Source organism: Macaca fascicularis, chromosome 1 (assembly GCF_037993035.2).
Source record: "Macaca fascicularis isolate 582-1 chromosome 1, T2T-MFA8v1.1".
Lineage (NCBI taxonomy): Eukaryota > Metazoa > Chordata > Mammalia > Primates > Cercopithecidae > Macaca > Macaca fascicularis.
This window is the reverse complement of record NC_088375.1, coordinates 69815802-69830902: the sequence shown is the minus strand read 5'-3', so window position 1 is coordinate 69830902 and position 15101 is coordinate 69815802. Positions and strand designations below refer to the sequence as shown.

At 35.8% G+C, this 15101-nt stretch overlaps 1 protein-coding gene across 5 annotated transcripts in view; it reads left to right on the top strand.

The window, feature by feature from the left end:
* INTS7 (integrator complex subunit 7) overlaps positions 1-15101 on the top strand; it is a 94748-nt gene that overhangs the window by 13764 nt on the left and 65883 nt on the right. For 4 of the 5 annotated variants that reach the window (XM_074035940.1, XM_005540768.5, XM_065541388.2 and 1 more), the window contains 6 exons: positions 589-718; positions 1535-1681; positions 5083-5220; positions 9444-9490; positions 13495-13694; positions 14177-14299. In XM_074035940.1, the coding sequence (XP_073892041.1) occupies positions 589-718; positions 1535-1681; positions 5083-5220; positions 9444-9490; positions 13495-13694; positions 14177-14299 (785 nt within the window). Of the gene's footprint in view, positions 1-588; positions 719-1534; positions 1682-5082; positions 5221-9443; positions 9491-11713; positions 12400-12490; positions 13695-14176; positions 14300-15101 lie in introns of those variants that run through there. The other variant, XM_074035943.1, reaches the window with a different exon arrangement.

Below are 15101 nucleotides of genomic sequence, written 5' to 3'. Positions count from 1 at the left end.
GCAGCTTCAACCTCCCAGGCTCAAGTGATTCATCCACCTCAGCATCTCCAGTAGCTGGGTCCACAGGCGCACACTACCACGCTTGGATTTTTTTTTTTTTTTTTTTTTTCCGTAGAGACAAGGTCTTACTATGTTGTTCAGGCTGGTCATGAACTCCTGAGCTCAAGCAGTCCTCCTTTTCCCAGCCTCTCAAAGTGTTGAGATTACAGGCATGAGCCACCATGCCTAGCCACCTGTGGGTTAAAGGTGCTTTTTTTTTTCTTTTTTCTAATTTAATTCCATGTGGTCAGAAAACATGCATTGTATGATTTCAGTCCTTTTAAATGTGTTGAGCTTTATTTTGTGGCTTTGAATATTCTTAACTCTTACCTTAAAACTTTTTTTCATTATTGTTTATCTAAAAGTAGTGATTTCCAGATTACTATTTGATATACCATTTTTACTTTTAAAAGGGTAATGAATTATACTTTACCTGCTTCTTAAGAATGATTATTTCTTCACTATCTAGTAAATTAATATTTGCTATTTTTGCTTTGTAGCCACGAATATGCAAACTGTTCTTCCCTCTCTGTGCTTTTTTTTCCATAGGCCTAAGATCTGGCAAACTTGGTGAACAGTGCGAAGCAGTTGTTCGCTTTCCCAGACTTTTTCAGAAGTATCCATTCCCTATTCTTATCAATTCTGCATTCCTAAAGTTAGCTGATGTTTTCAGAGTTGGGTAAGTCTTTTTAAAGCCTCAATGTTCTAAAGTACTTTGTTCATATTTCTTGTTTTCTATTGTGGTCTTTTTCTTTTTGCCTTTTAGGACTTCCACCTGGTTAGTTACCATTAGTGGACACACATGACTGTGTGCAGCACATCAGTGTGAGATTTAATGACGTTTAAAGCAAAAATGAAGAGTATAATTTAGACAATACTTATTTCTTTGGAGAACAGAATAAAATTAAGACAACCTTGATATTTTAGTGTATACTTCAGGAAAAGCTGTGGCTTTGTACAGATTGTTTTTGAGAAGTTGCTGATTTAATAATTTATTATAGCATGAGATGCATGTCTGTGAAGTACCTGAAACATATAAGTACTGAATACATGCCTGTTTGCTTTTTCGCCCCCACCATTCCCTCTTCTGCTGCTTTCTGCCATTCTCCATGTGCTCATGTGCTCATATGTACACAGTATCACACTTGAGGAGAAGAGAAGTTGTGGAATAAGCCCAAGAGAAGAGAAAGACCATCTGACTTCCTGGCCTTGGTTATAATATAGTTTGAGGAGATTTAGTTCTGCTCTAGGTCTTCTCCTTGTGTCACTGCCATTTTGGTGTCTTGCAGCAACACTATAGCATAGCTAACTGCTTATGCTTAGTGTCCACGTAAAGTACAAACTTTAAGTAACTCTTTTAGTAGTGAAACAAATAATGATAAGATTGAAAAATATTTGCTGTTGCTAAAATGTAATATTATTAGTGTTGCTTTGGTTCCTAATTAAATATTACTTTCTAAAGTGACCTAATTTATTTTATTTCTGGTTTTTCTAGAAATAATTTCCTGAGGCTATGTGTTCTTAAAGTTACCCAACAAAGTGAGAAACATTTGGAGAAGATTCTAAACGTGGATGAATTTGTGAAGAGAATTTTTTCTGTGATTCATAGTAATGATCCCGTGGCAAGAGCCATCACCCTCCGGTATACTGTATTGTAATAATTCACTATGAGATTATTTGAACTGTAGTTATGACCAAAAAAAGCAGTATATTTACATTTTTCATTTTGAATATTAGGAGTTGTTTTTGGTTTTTTGATTAAGAGTCAAGGCAAAACTGTGATAACCATCCCAATCTGCAAATGCTTTTTAGTTAACATCTATGTTAACTGTTTTGGTTATAAATTGTTGCCTAACTTGTGTTTGAAATGCATCTCTATATAGGTAGGTGTTCTGATCAAATAACTTGGTGGATCTCAATATAACAGCCTCAGCTCATTTTGAACTTTGCCTTCCTGACCTTGTACTTAATGTTTTCTGTCAGTTTTCTATATTCTTCCCTGATTATGTGATCATTTTTAATGTGATAAATCATATTTGATCTCACCGGAGAATATCAGATATAACCACTATAGTTTCTTTAGCTTTTTCTTTTCTTTCTTGGCATATTTTTAAAAATGTAATTGTTAGAATTTCATTTTGTAAGCCTTATATCCAGCTTGAACCATATTCTCTTTTTAGCTCTGCCATTTATAGAATCATATCTATAACTTTTTATATCTTTTGAAATTCACTTTCCTAAATTATAGGGTTCATTTCTGACCTACCCTGCCCAGACAGTCTTTTTAACCAGGAAGTTCGGGATGTCACATCTTCCCTGAATGTCCTTTTTTCCACACCAAGAATCAGTTCTTCCTTCTTGTTCAGAGTTTAGTGCTTTTGTCATTTCTTTGCCTTTTGAGTGATTAAATTGTGAGCAGTATGTGATATTTTAAAGTCAGTTAATTGATTTTCATCTTTTGAAAGCTATATTCAATAGAATTTATTTATTTATTTATTTATTTATTTATTTATTTATTTATTTATTGAGATGGAGTCTCAGTCTGTCGCCCAGGCTGGAGTGCAGTGGCGTAATCTTGGCTCACTACAACCTCTGCCTCCTGGGTTCAGGCAATTCTCCTGCGGCAGCCTTCCAGGTAGCTGGGATTATAGGTGCCCGCCACCACGCTCAGCTAATTTTTTTACTTTTAGTAGAGGCACGATTTCACCATGTTGGCCAGGCTGGCTGGTCTTGAACACCTGACCTCAGGTGATCTGCCCACCTCAGCCTACCATAGTGTTGGGATTACAGGTGGGAGCCACTGCGTCTGGCCCAGAATTTAAACTTAAGATATTTTTACCCTTTACTTCAGCAAATATACCTGTAGGAATTTTTTAAATAAATCATTTTTAAAAGTTGGTGAATATATGTATATAGATGATTATAGTGTCATTTTTGTGGAATGAAAAATTGTGGAAAAATCAACGTGGGAATGGCTATTTGTGAACTACTGTATAACTTTTAAAGAGTAAAGTGAGTTGTGAGTCTATATATGCTGACATAGAAAGATATTAAGTTTTAAAAAGTTGTCAAATAGTATCAATTTTATTAATTCATTTTGTCAGTTAATACTAATATATATGTTTATATAGGCTGAGAAAAAAATCTAGAGGAATATATACCGTTAACAGTGATTATTTTTGGTAGAGTCTTTGGGTTATAGATTACAAGAGGCTTTTCCATTTGACTTTGTTTGTAATGTTTGAATTGTTTTTCACAAATGTGGTTTTTTTTTTTTTTAAATCAAAAGATAATAGAATTTAACTGGTGGAATGAATTTCATAAATAATTTAAAGCTAGCCTGAATATTTTGGTAAGAATGCATATTAATATTTGTTATTCATTTTGTATGCTTGCCCTTCTCTAAGTCATGGCAGTTGACTCTTGCCTCAACTCTTTTTTTAAGCACTATGGTTATCAGTAAAACCAGCGATCTCTAGAAAGCTTCCAAAAAGAAGGATCACTTTAAAGGAAAAAAAAAATATTAGATTTAAATCAGGTTTTTCAACAGTAACATTTGTTGCAATAAGTATTAAAGGAAAATTGAGCTAAGAATTTTAGGCCGGGCGCGGTGGCTCAAGCCTGTAATCCCAGCACTTTGGGAGGCCGAGGCGGGCGGATCACGAGGTCAGGAGATCGAGACCACAGTGAAACCCCGTCTCTACTAAAAATACAAAAAATTAGCCGGGCGTGGTGGTGGGCGCCTGTAGTCCCAGCTACTCGGGAGGCTGAGGCAGGAGAATGGCGGGAACCCGGGAGGCGGAGCTTGCAGTGAGCCGAGATTGCGCCACTGCACTCCAGCCTGGGCAACAGCGTGAGACTCCATCTCAAAAAAAAAAAAAAAAAAAAAAAAGAATTTTATATCTATCCAGTTTTCATTTAAAAGAGTAGTAAAATAAAAAGATTCTCAGGCACACAAGGCCTTAGGAGGTTTGCCATATAGGACCTATTTTGTAAACATTCTAGAAGGAGGTACTCAAGTAGGAAGAGAAAAATTAAGCTGGAAGCAGTGGGAATAAGTCGTTAAGTGTGTCAGTATTAGACTAGTCTAATCTTTTCTGGTATAATAGATTAATAGTCATTTGTTATTTCTTTTGAAAAATGTATAATTTCAAAACCTTCAAATTAAATATAAATTACATATTTAGTCCATTTTAGTTTCTTGCTACTAATGGTATTACTTAATAGTACTAGGAACAATACTAATTAATTGAGTGTAATTACAGGGAATAGTTAGGTGATTACATGTCACATTGGAAGGTTATTTAGGATGTTGACTTTGAAAAAGGTTGTCATTGTAGGAACATTGTAGGTTTTGTTTACTGCAGTGTTTTGCAAATTTCTAAAATTTATGCCTTTCTACTGAAAGGATTTTTCAAACTACTTTCTGTGGTTTATATCACAAACAATAGATTTTTTTCCTTTCTAATTGTGTAATTTTATTATGAAGTAGACTGTTTTCCAAGCTTTACCTTCTGCACCATTGTTGATTCTGGCATGAGCCCCAGGGGTGTGCTCAACCACTCCTTTCTTGATCTTGAGGACATTTGAAAATCATCATACCAATATTTACTGATGTGGGAAAAAAAGATTGGGAGGTCTTACTTTTTTTTACTTTTGTATCTGCTTAACAGCAAAAATGTAGTATTCTTAATGCTTTGCTGAAATGGACTTCTTTATGCAACATTGGAAAATTGATATTTTGATGCTTTAATAATTCAGAAGTTTCCTTTCTGGGCTGTTTGGTACCTGGAATGTACTTCAAGGTGATTGTTAAAAATTTTGCTTTTTAGATAAGCCATCTTAATTTTTCTGACATATTGAAATATGTAAAAGTGTTTAAAATTTGACTCATGGATTTCTAAAGTTATGCTTTATTAACCAGAGTTACATGGAATTACCTATAAACTTTAGTTTTGATAATCTGGCTTTGCCTGGCCTCTTCCTTTTCTGACCTTGACTTTATCATATGCCCGATATTCTTGGCTTTCTCTATTTCTGTAGGATGTTGGGAAGTCTGGCATCAATAATTCCTGAGAGGAAGAATGCTCATCACAGTATTCGTCAGAGTTTAGATTCACATGATAATGTAGAAGTTGAAGCTGCTGTTTTTGCTGCTGCAAACTTCTCTGCACAGTCAAAGTAAGCATACAAAAGCACATCCCTTTTAGTAATTTGGCTTCCCAAGAAAAGTTTTTGAAGGAAAAACTGATCAACTTATATAAACACTAAGAGATACAGGAAAGTGTAAATGACAAGGTATATTTTCTGAGAAGGTTTACCTTACACTGGGGAAACAAGACTTAAATTCATAAAATAGAAAATGTAAGTACAAATGTTGGTATTAATTGTGTAAATGAAATGAGTTTCCAGAAGGACAGGATCAGCATAGATTAGTTGGGGAAGGCTTCATTGGGTAGCAGAGGCTTTATTCACTAAGGAGCTTCTCTCAGACATATACATCTGTAATACTAAAATGCTTACCCACTGTCTTCTAATGTTAATTTGTTTTGCATTAGAGCTGTCCACAGTTTGGCAAAGACAATAACTTGAATTAAAACCAATGGTAACCTATTCAGAATGTCATATCCTACACTTGTTTTACAGAACAGTATTTTTTGGGGGGGGGCGGGAGGATTAAATGTTGACCATGGTTTTATTACTATGTTTGATTGGCTTGTTTCTCTTCTGTAAAATAAAATATAATATCCCCCTGACTGACAGGAAAAGTAGCATTGCCTTCTGGGGAGCGTTTTGGTAATATGTGTGAAAAGCCTTAAACAGGTACATCCCTTTGACCCAGGAAATTCACTTCCAGAATTTATCAGTAATATGTACTGATAATTATTTGTATGGATGCTAGTTGTAGTGTTACTTGTAACAACAAAAGAAATGAGAAGCAACTTAAATTTCTGCCATTGAGCTTAGATAAATTATGATCATACAATAGAATACGGTAACAACTTAAATGTTTTTAGAAACGTATTTGGAAGCAGTTTACATAATAGGTTATGTAATATGACAGGTTTGTTTAAAAAAAAAACACCCTAATAACTTATGTAATATAACAGGTTTGTTGAAAAAACAAAAAGGCCTAGTGTTTGTATTTATGCAATAGAAAAAAAAGACTGGAAGGATATATATAAAAATCTTGTCTCTGAGTGGTAAGATTGTATATAATTTTTGTTTTCTTTTTATAAATTTCTCTATATCTTGGCATGAACAAGTTCCAGTTTTATAACCAGGTGAATAATAAATTTTTTTTAACATTAAAAAAATTAGTATTTGCATACCCTTCTCTTCAGCTTTTGTTTTGTTTTGTTTTTTGAGATGGAGTTTCGCTCTTATCACCCAGGCTGGAGTACAGGGGCACAATCTCAGCTCACAGTAACCTCCGCCTCCCGGGTTCAAGCAATTCTTCTGCCTCAGCCTCCCAAGTAGCTGGGATTATAGGCGCCTGCCACCATCCCTAGCTAACTTTTGTATTTTTAATAGAGACGGGGTTTCAGCATGTTGGCCAGGCTGGTCTTGAACTCCTGACCTCAGGTGATCCACCTGCCTCGGCCTCCCAAAGTTCTGGAATTACAGGTGTGAGCCACTGTGCCCGGCCCCTTCAGCTATTCTTATCAAACCTTCAGAGTTCCAGTAATTCTTATTGAAAAAGTAGATAATAGAAAGCATATAGTTTTTAATTTCATGGATCAAAATTAATAAATAGATGTGGCAGTAATTGATGATCAGAAATATCTGAATAAGTACAGTTCCTTTTTGTGCCTTTGAAAATAAGCATTTTTTTTTTCTCATTGAGAGTCATTGGTTTTGAGAGGACTTTTAAAAATTTCAGTCACATGTCTCTTAACTATGAGGTTACATTCTGAGAAATGCATTGTTAGGCAATTTCTTCATTGTGCAAACATCATAGAGAACTTACACAAATCTAGATGGTATAACCTACTATACACCTAGGTTACATGGTATAACCTGTTGCCCCTAGGCTGTAAACCTGTATAGCATATTTCTATACTGAATACTGTAGGCAATTGGAACACAGTGGTAAGTATTTGTATATCTACACATAGAAAAGGCTCAGTAAAAATGTGGCATAAAAGATAAAAATGGTATTCCTGTATAGGGCACTTACCGAGAATGGAGTTTGCAGGACTGGAATTTGCTCTGGGTGATCAGTGAGTGAGCGGTAAATGAAAGCGAAAGCCTAGGACGTTACTGTATTACTACTGTAGACTTCCTGAACACTGTACACTAAGGCTTCACCGAATTTATTTTTGAAGTTTTTCTTCCTTCAATAATAAATTAGCTTTAACTTACTATAACTTTTTAACTTTATACAGTCTTAATTTCTTTTAACTTTTTGACTCTTTTATAATAACACTTAGCTTAAAATACAAACATATAGCTGGATAAACATATTTCTTTATATCCTTATTCTGTAAGCTTTTTTTGTTAAAATTAAGACATAACTGGGCACAGTGTCTCACGCCTGTAATTCCAGCCTGTAATTGGGAGGCTGAGGCCGGGGTATCCGCTTGAGCTCAGGAGTTCAAGACCAGCCTAGGCAACATAGTGAGACCCCTCAAAGAAAACACACAGGGACACATACATTAACCTAGACCTACACAGGGTCAGACATCAAGACATCTCTGGCCAATATGAATTTTTCAGCTCTGTTATAATCTCTTGAAGCCGCTGTCATATATGTGGTTTGTTGTTGACCAAAACGTTGTTATGCTGTACATGACTGTACTTTTACTGATTAAGAGTTGTGCATAGTGAATAATTATCATCTGATTAGCACTGCCAAGGTGTCAGTGCTTCATAGTCTGTCAGATTAAATATGTACTTCCAGTGCTTCCAAAAATAGTTTTCTAAATTTAGTTTCTAAATTTGGATGATAAATTTGTAATTTAGTGATTAAATTTTATATATGAGAATCACTTTTAGTTCAGTTTTTCTCTTGTGTTCTTATTAGAAGCTAATTTTATTTCAGTCTGTGTAATTACTGGTTTTGGAAAATGATTAAGACCAAGTAAGAGAAACAGCAAGATTCTTCACTTGTGGAAATGATGATTAAACATCTGAATTAGCAGTTTATGTAGAAACAGTTTTTAATATACCATGCTTTAATGTGATAACTTGTAATTTATTATATTAAAAAATACCAAATGAGTCTCTTGTCACCTAGGCTGGAATGTAGTGATGCAGTCATGGCACACTGCAGCCTCGAACTCCTGGACCCAAGTGATCCTCTCACCTCAGCCTCCCAAATTTCTGGGATTACAGGTGTGAGCTACTGTGACCAGCTGACAGGATTTGTATTTTTGAGATCAGTGTTTGTGTCTTCTCCCAGAAATAATAACCTGGCTTGAGATCACATATCTCGGTCAGTGCTGATAGATTTTTTTTCTAGTGTCTGTATTGATCGGTTTTGGATATTAAATCAGAGTAACAAGCCAAATAAGACCTTTAGAATTTATTTAATCCTTTTCTTCCCCTGTCTCCTACCGTCACCACATCTGTTTTATTCTAAACCAGAAAATTTTAAATGCTAGTGTCTGGGTCGCAAAGCAGGAGTTACAAGCTCAGATGCTTTCAGGGGCCAGGTGAACATTGTCAGTGAGAGCAGTGTCCCCTAGTGGCATCTGTGGTGAACTGAAGCACATCCGCTCCATCTCAAGTGCCCCATGGCACCAGCCTGTCGTTAACAGTGCGGGAATGGATGCCCAGTGCTCAGGTCTCAATTTTTGGCAAAGGAGAGGGGATAATCTGAAAAACCAGATTATTCTATTTGGGCTCACTATATTTAAATGTTGACATTAAGAATTTTTAAAATGTTATTTAAAAAATAGTTTTGAAAATATTGTTACACCCAAAAAGCCTGCAGTCTCCTAGTTTGCAGTTTCTTGGCCCTAAAGGTATGTAACTGATTTTTAAATTTCAAGTTGTTATAAGAAGTCTTTTTATGGTTATTAAAGAAATACTTACTGAATATCCACCATGTTCAGACACTTTTCTAAGTACCAGAAATATAGGGATGAAAAAGGTCAGGCCCTGTTGTTATATAAACACAAAATAATTTCAGATGCTTGTTAGTGTTATGAAAAAATAACACCGTATTGTGATAATGGCCTAAGTGAGCTGCTTTACAGCAGTGTTGGCATAGCCCATTTGGTTGCTGGAGTTTTTGTTTTAGTTGTGTTTCCGAGCACCTGACCTTGGAATGTTAGTTGCAGTTTGGAATATTGGATTTCTTCTGTGCTAATTGTGTTTTATTTCTTTTAAGTCCTTAGAAAATACAAGCAAGTGTAATTTTTTGGTTTTAAAGTTTTTTCTGTTCTCTTTTCCCAAAGGGATTTTGCTGTAGGAATCTGTAACAAAATCAGTGAAATGATTCAAGGTATGTATTCTTCATTTAGTATTATGAGTGACTTAATGAGATTTATAATAGTTGCTAACACTAATTAAGTACTTATTATTTGCTAGTCACCATACATTCAAATAATATTTATTAAGTATCTTCTATGTGCCCACACTGTTATAAACGCTGAGGATACAGGAGTGAGCAAAACAAAGTCCTTACCCCCATCTAACCTACACTCTAGTCAGGGGTGGGGTGTGTGGGGATAGACAAATGTGCATGTGACATTTCTGGTGCTATGGTGAAGGAGTGAGAGAATAAGGATAGAGAGTCTCAAAAGTCAGTGGGGGGAGAGAAGGGACTTATCTATTTTATATATATTGATCAGAGACGGTCTCTAATGAAGTGATATTTGAGTGAGACATGAAGGAGAAAAAGGAGTGAGCCATGCTGATATAGTCCTGCATTGCTTAACAATGGGGATCCTGTGTGAGAAATGTGTCCTTAGGCAGTTTTGTTGTTTGAACTTCATAGAGTGTACTTACATAAACCTAAATGGTATAGCCTCCTATACACTTAGGGTGTATGGTATAGCCTGTTGCTCCTAGGCTGTAAGCCTATGCAGCATGTAACTATGCTGAATACCATAGGCAATTGTAACAAAATGATAAGTATTTGTATATCTGAGGTAGAAAAGGTAATATATTGCACTGTGGTGTTACAGTGACTACAGGATCTCTGAAGTTACTCGGAATTTTTCAGCTCCATTATAATCTTATGGGACCACCGTCTGTCATGTGGTCCATCATTCACCAAAGCATACTTATGGGGTGCATGATTAGTTTAGGGAAGACTGCTCTGTCTGAGAGAGAGTAATGTTATTAGGAGCTCTGGAACTCTCTGCTAATGTCCCTCCAGTGTCTCCCAGTTGCAGTTAGAATCAAATCCAGATTCCTTACCATAGATTACAAAGCTCTGGTTTTCCAGTCTCTTCTTTTATATCATGAGTCGTGTATTAACCCTATTTATCCTTATAACAGTCATTATGGGAGCCCACGAACTCCCATAGGGTTAATACCTGTGTCTTACCCCTAATTTATCCTAGCAGTCATAAAAGGGAGCTCTTGGGCTATAGCATTGCATGATTCTAGAGAACACCACTTTGTTTATATTCTTATAAAGAGCATTCCTTTGAATTGTGCAACATGGCAGCCTTGGATAGGTAATACTATTATGTTCGTTTCACAGGAAAGGAAATGGAGCCACACTAAAGCCGAATGATTGGTTCACAGTCAAAAAGCTGATAACTTGCAGTTTGGCTTTGAGGCCCACGCTTTTAACCACTATGCTATTGTGTCTTTCTAAGGCATGAATTTCTTAGTGTAGTTATATTTTGCATGCATTTAAATTGTCCTTCAAATTAAAATGAAAGAGAACTTGCTCACTTGCACAAATAATAAAAATCACTTAAAGACCAAGCTACAGTGAATGAGCTTTGTTGTTTTCCCCTTTATTCCTTTGTCTTTTTTCTTCCACCATTAGCAAAAGGGCTTTCCTGCAGAAAGGTATCCTTATGACATTAGAAGGAAGCATCACTTATTCATTGACCAGGATTTTATCAATTGCCTGCTATATCAGACAAGATCTCAGCAGGAAACAGGTGGCACATTTGAATTAAGATAACTCAAGGAAGGTGTAATAAAGGAGCCATTCACAAAGGCATGGCCAGGATATACTATAGGGGATAATGTAGTTTTTGAGCCTGTAATAGCTTTTACCACACCTCTAAGGGTATAGGTTAAAGAGAGGTTACTAGAAACTTGGAGTCATGTCAGGAGGGCCACTTTGAGAAACTAACCTCCAGGAGCATGATGTGACCCTTCTGTGAGAGAACCAGGGAATAAATACTCTGACCTCATTCTCTGCAACTCCTGCTGGGCTCTCCATTGGTTAAACTCAGAGGGCAGATAGCAAGGGAATTGATGAGAGCTATACAGGTGAGCCTTCTAGGATGCTGGAGTATTCTGTGTATCTGATGGTAGTTATATGGGAATGTGCATATGTAGAAATTCATTAATCTGTACACTTAAGATTCATTACTTTATTGTTCCTTAAATTTTATCTTAGAAAAATCTAAAAGAACAGGAATTAGGAGAAGAGAGAGGTAGAGGAAAACATAGGAGTGTGGGTGGAGGAAAAGTGGAGGAAAATTGGAACCCAAGACATGGAAACGGAAGAGGAGTTTTAGGAACAGAGTATCCTGACATTTGGTTTTAAGCCGCTTGTGTTTCTGCCAAGTAAAATCTCCGAGCCTCACGAAATCTTTAGTAAAAATGCCTGTAAGCACTAAGATCCCTCTGAGTACTGGGTTGAGAATAAACTTGCAGTAGAGGAAAGAGGGGATATGAGAGTGGAGTCTGCCATGGGGAAAGGCCTAAGTAGGGAGAATACTTAGGAGACTTTCTATAATTTAGTCAAGAGATGGTAGTGGAAGTGGATTGGCATGGTAACAACGGAGGTAGAAAGAGTTAGTTTTGGATTTTATTTTGAAGATAGAACCAGTAAGATTTGCTAATACATTTGGAAATGGGATGTGAGAGAATCCTTCTTTCATTAATTAAGAAAGACTCCAGGGTCTAAGGAGCTGTAATGATGTCATTTACTGAAACAGGAGTATTTTTGGAGGGGCAGTTTCAAGGTGAAGATCAGTTCTCTTTGGGCCCTATTAATACAAAATTCTTCTGAGACCTCCTAGTGCAGATGACCAGAAGGTAATGAGATACATGCATCTGATGTCCTGGGCAGGAGGACAGGTGGGTGGCAACCTTTCACATTTAGCTAATAAGGGAAACCATGGAATTATATCAGCTCACTCAGGGAAAGCACATACAATGAGAAGATAATTTATTACCAACCTATGGGAATATCAGAAATTAAAGTGTAGACTTGTAACATTTTATATGTAGAACTTGTAACATATGTAGAACTTGTAACATTTTATATAGAAAAAATAATATAACATTACAATATAGTAGACAGACAAGAAGACTGCAAAGGAGGTTAAGAAGGAACAGCCAGAGAAAGAGGTCAGAAAGCAGTAAGAGTGGAGGAGCCAAAGCCATTAGGAGAGAGTTTCAAAGATAGAATGGTCAGCAGTGTCAAGTGCATTCAGAACCTTAAGGAACAAAATAATAACAACATGAGCATGATGTGACCCTGCAGAGAGGAAAGCAGGGAATACTCTGATCTCATTCTTTTCCCTCTGGCAAACCCAAGTAGAGGCCATCTAGCAATGGAATTTGTTGATGTAGGCAACTGTTGGACATTGAAGTGCTGTCTTACGTTCATACCCACAATTATTTCACCGTGGAAAAACCAGCGATATGCAGAGTATAATTAGCTTGTGGCATGTATGTGGTCATACATTATGACTGAGAAATTTGTGTTCACCATTACCACAAAGCCATGCCATAGAAGAAAAGATTTGTTGGTTTCACTCCACTGTTGACAGGAAAACGTGGATTAGGGTTAGTCTTCATGGACCCAGTTGTGTATGCAATAAAGAAAGGCGTTTACTACACAAAGTTCAGAGGATTTCGAAACTGTTCTACACACAGTTTATTAATATCCTGATTCTAATTTAGTTGTTGAAGGAAATAATTAAAATCATAAGTATAATCAGACTGTAGCCATCAAGTGTGTGTGTTTGTGTGTGTGTATATATATATGTATAATTTTTTTATTATGATAATGAGAGGAAATAGGCAGCAAATATGACTTTGTTTCTACTGTGCTTTTTAAAGACAGTTTTTATTATCAGCATGTAGTTTTATAATCATTGAAAAGTTAATATCAAGATAAATACTTTGGAAAAAATACTGAATTTATTGATTGGTTCTAGTATAATCTTTAATGTTACAAATATAATATTAGTATACTGTGTTTTTCAAGTGCAATTTTGCTAATTGAGTCACAGCTTTTTAATCTGGAATATTTTTAAGGATGATGATCACAAATACCTTGAGAATTCTTTTTGTGTCTAGGTTTAGCAACACCAGTAGACTTGAAGCTAAAATTGATACCCATCCTACAGCACATGCACCATGATGCAATCTTGGCTTCCAGTGCTCGTCAGCTTTTACAACAGCTGGTCACATCCTATCCGTCCACCAAAATGGTGATTGTGTCTTTGCACACTTTCACTCTACTTGCAGCTTCATCTTTGGTTGATACACCTAAGCAGGTAATTTCGATTTTCTTTAAACTGCCTATTCTCTGGTAAACTTAAATATATGACTAGAAATAAGAAAGTGGCCCATAAGTCTGGAGGACATTAAGGTTCTTTTCTGTAATAAAGGTCAGATTAATTTCCTTTTGCTTGCTTTTTTATTCTCTCTGTTCACAGTACTGATTGTTGGGAGCCCTTGAGGAAAATGAGATGTTGTGGGGTACATGGCTGGCTGTGAAGTTGGCCATATTAAAAAAAAAAAAAAAGAAAGAAAGGATTGAGTAAATGCCAGGTCCTGTGCTAAAACTTTAAAGTTAAATGGTAGTATTTTACAAACATGGAGAAAGAGGTCCAAATGTGGGCACGTAGCTAATGAGTGACAGAGCTCTGATTTGAAGTGAATCCTGTCCCTTTATAAGTTTCACTAAACTACACTGCATTTCTAATGATCATTTCAGTTACAGTATTGTTTATGGAGTGACTTACTTCCTTTATAGATTCAACTTCTGTTGCAGTATTTGAAGAATGATCCCAGGAAGGCAGTAAAGAGACTTGCTATTCAAGATCTGAAATTACTTGCTAGCAAAACACCACATACTTGGAGTAGGGAGAATATTCAGGTATGTAGAACTTGTAACATTTTATATAGAAAAAATAATATAACATTACAATATAGTAAAATGTTTTGCATTTTTATATTGTCTTTGTCATCTAAGTGGTTGAATATGAAAAACTTCTAAAGCATTGTTGATGTTTGTGGCAGAAGTTATTTTATAAGTGGCACAATAAATATATAAAACTTCTATACTTCAATGTTTGTTTTAGTCAATGAAACTTGCCACTCAGTTGCTTGTTCATTTTCCCATAGTGGCACTAAGGCTAATTGAGAAGCCCAGTTACATTGGTTTTTTTATTCTTGTATTTTTCAATCAATTTGGGGAGAAAAATTTAGGGGCTGACTGTTATCTGTAATGGAGATGGGGCTGGATGGACAACTTGGGAAGTATATTTCTCCATGGAGAGCCGAAGACATTCTTCAGTCTTCTTTTGTAAACAGAAGAGCAGATCTCACTCTTTAGACTTTTAATGTGACATCTTTGACACCATCTATTACCATCTGTTAGGTTAAATTAATATTTTATGTTTATTGTTTTCTCAAAATAGAACCCTGTTTACCCATTACCAATAGAGACACATCATTTTGCAAATAATGCTATTTAAAATGGAATGGAAGTTTTTATCTCTTAGCATCATCATGACTCCAGTGGATCAAAAATCTTTGAATTTCAGATTATTAAAACTAAACTGCTGTGTTTGTTTTTCTGTTTGTTTGCAGTTTTCTAAACATCTTTTAATTTACTATATTATGATTTGATGGTCACAGATATCCCAAGATAAGGACAGTTGTTAAATCTACATTTC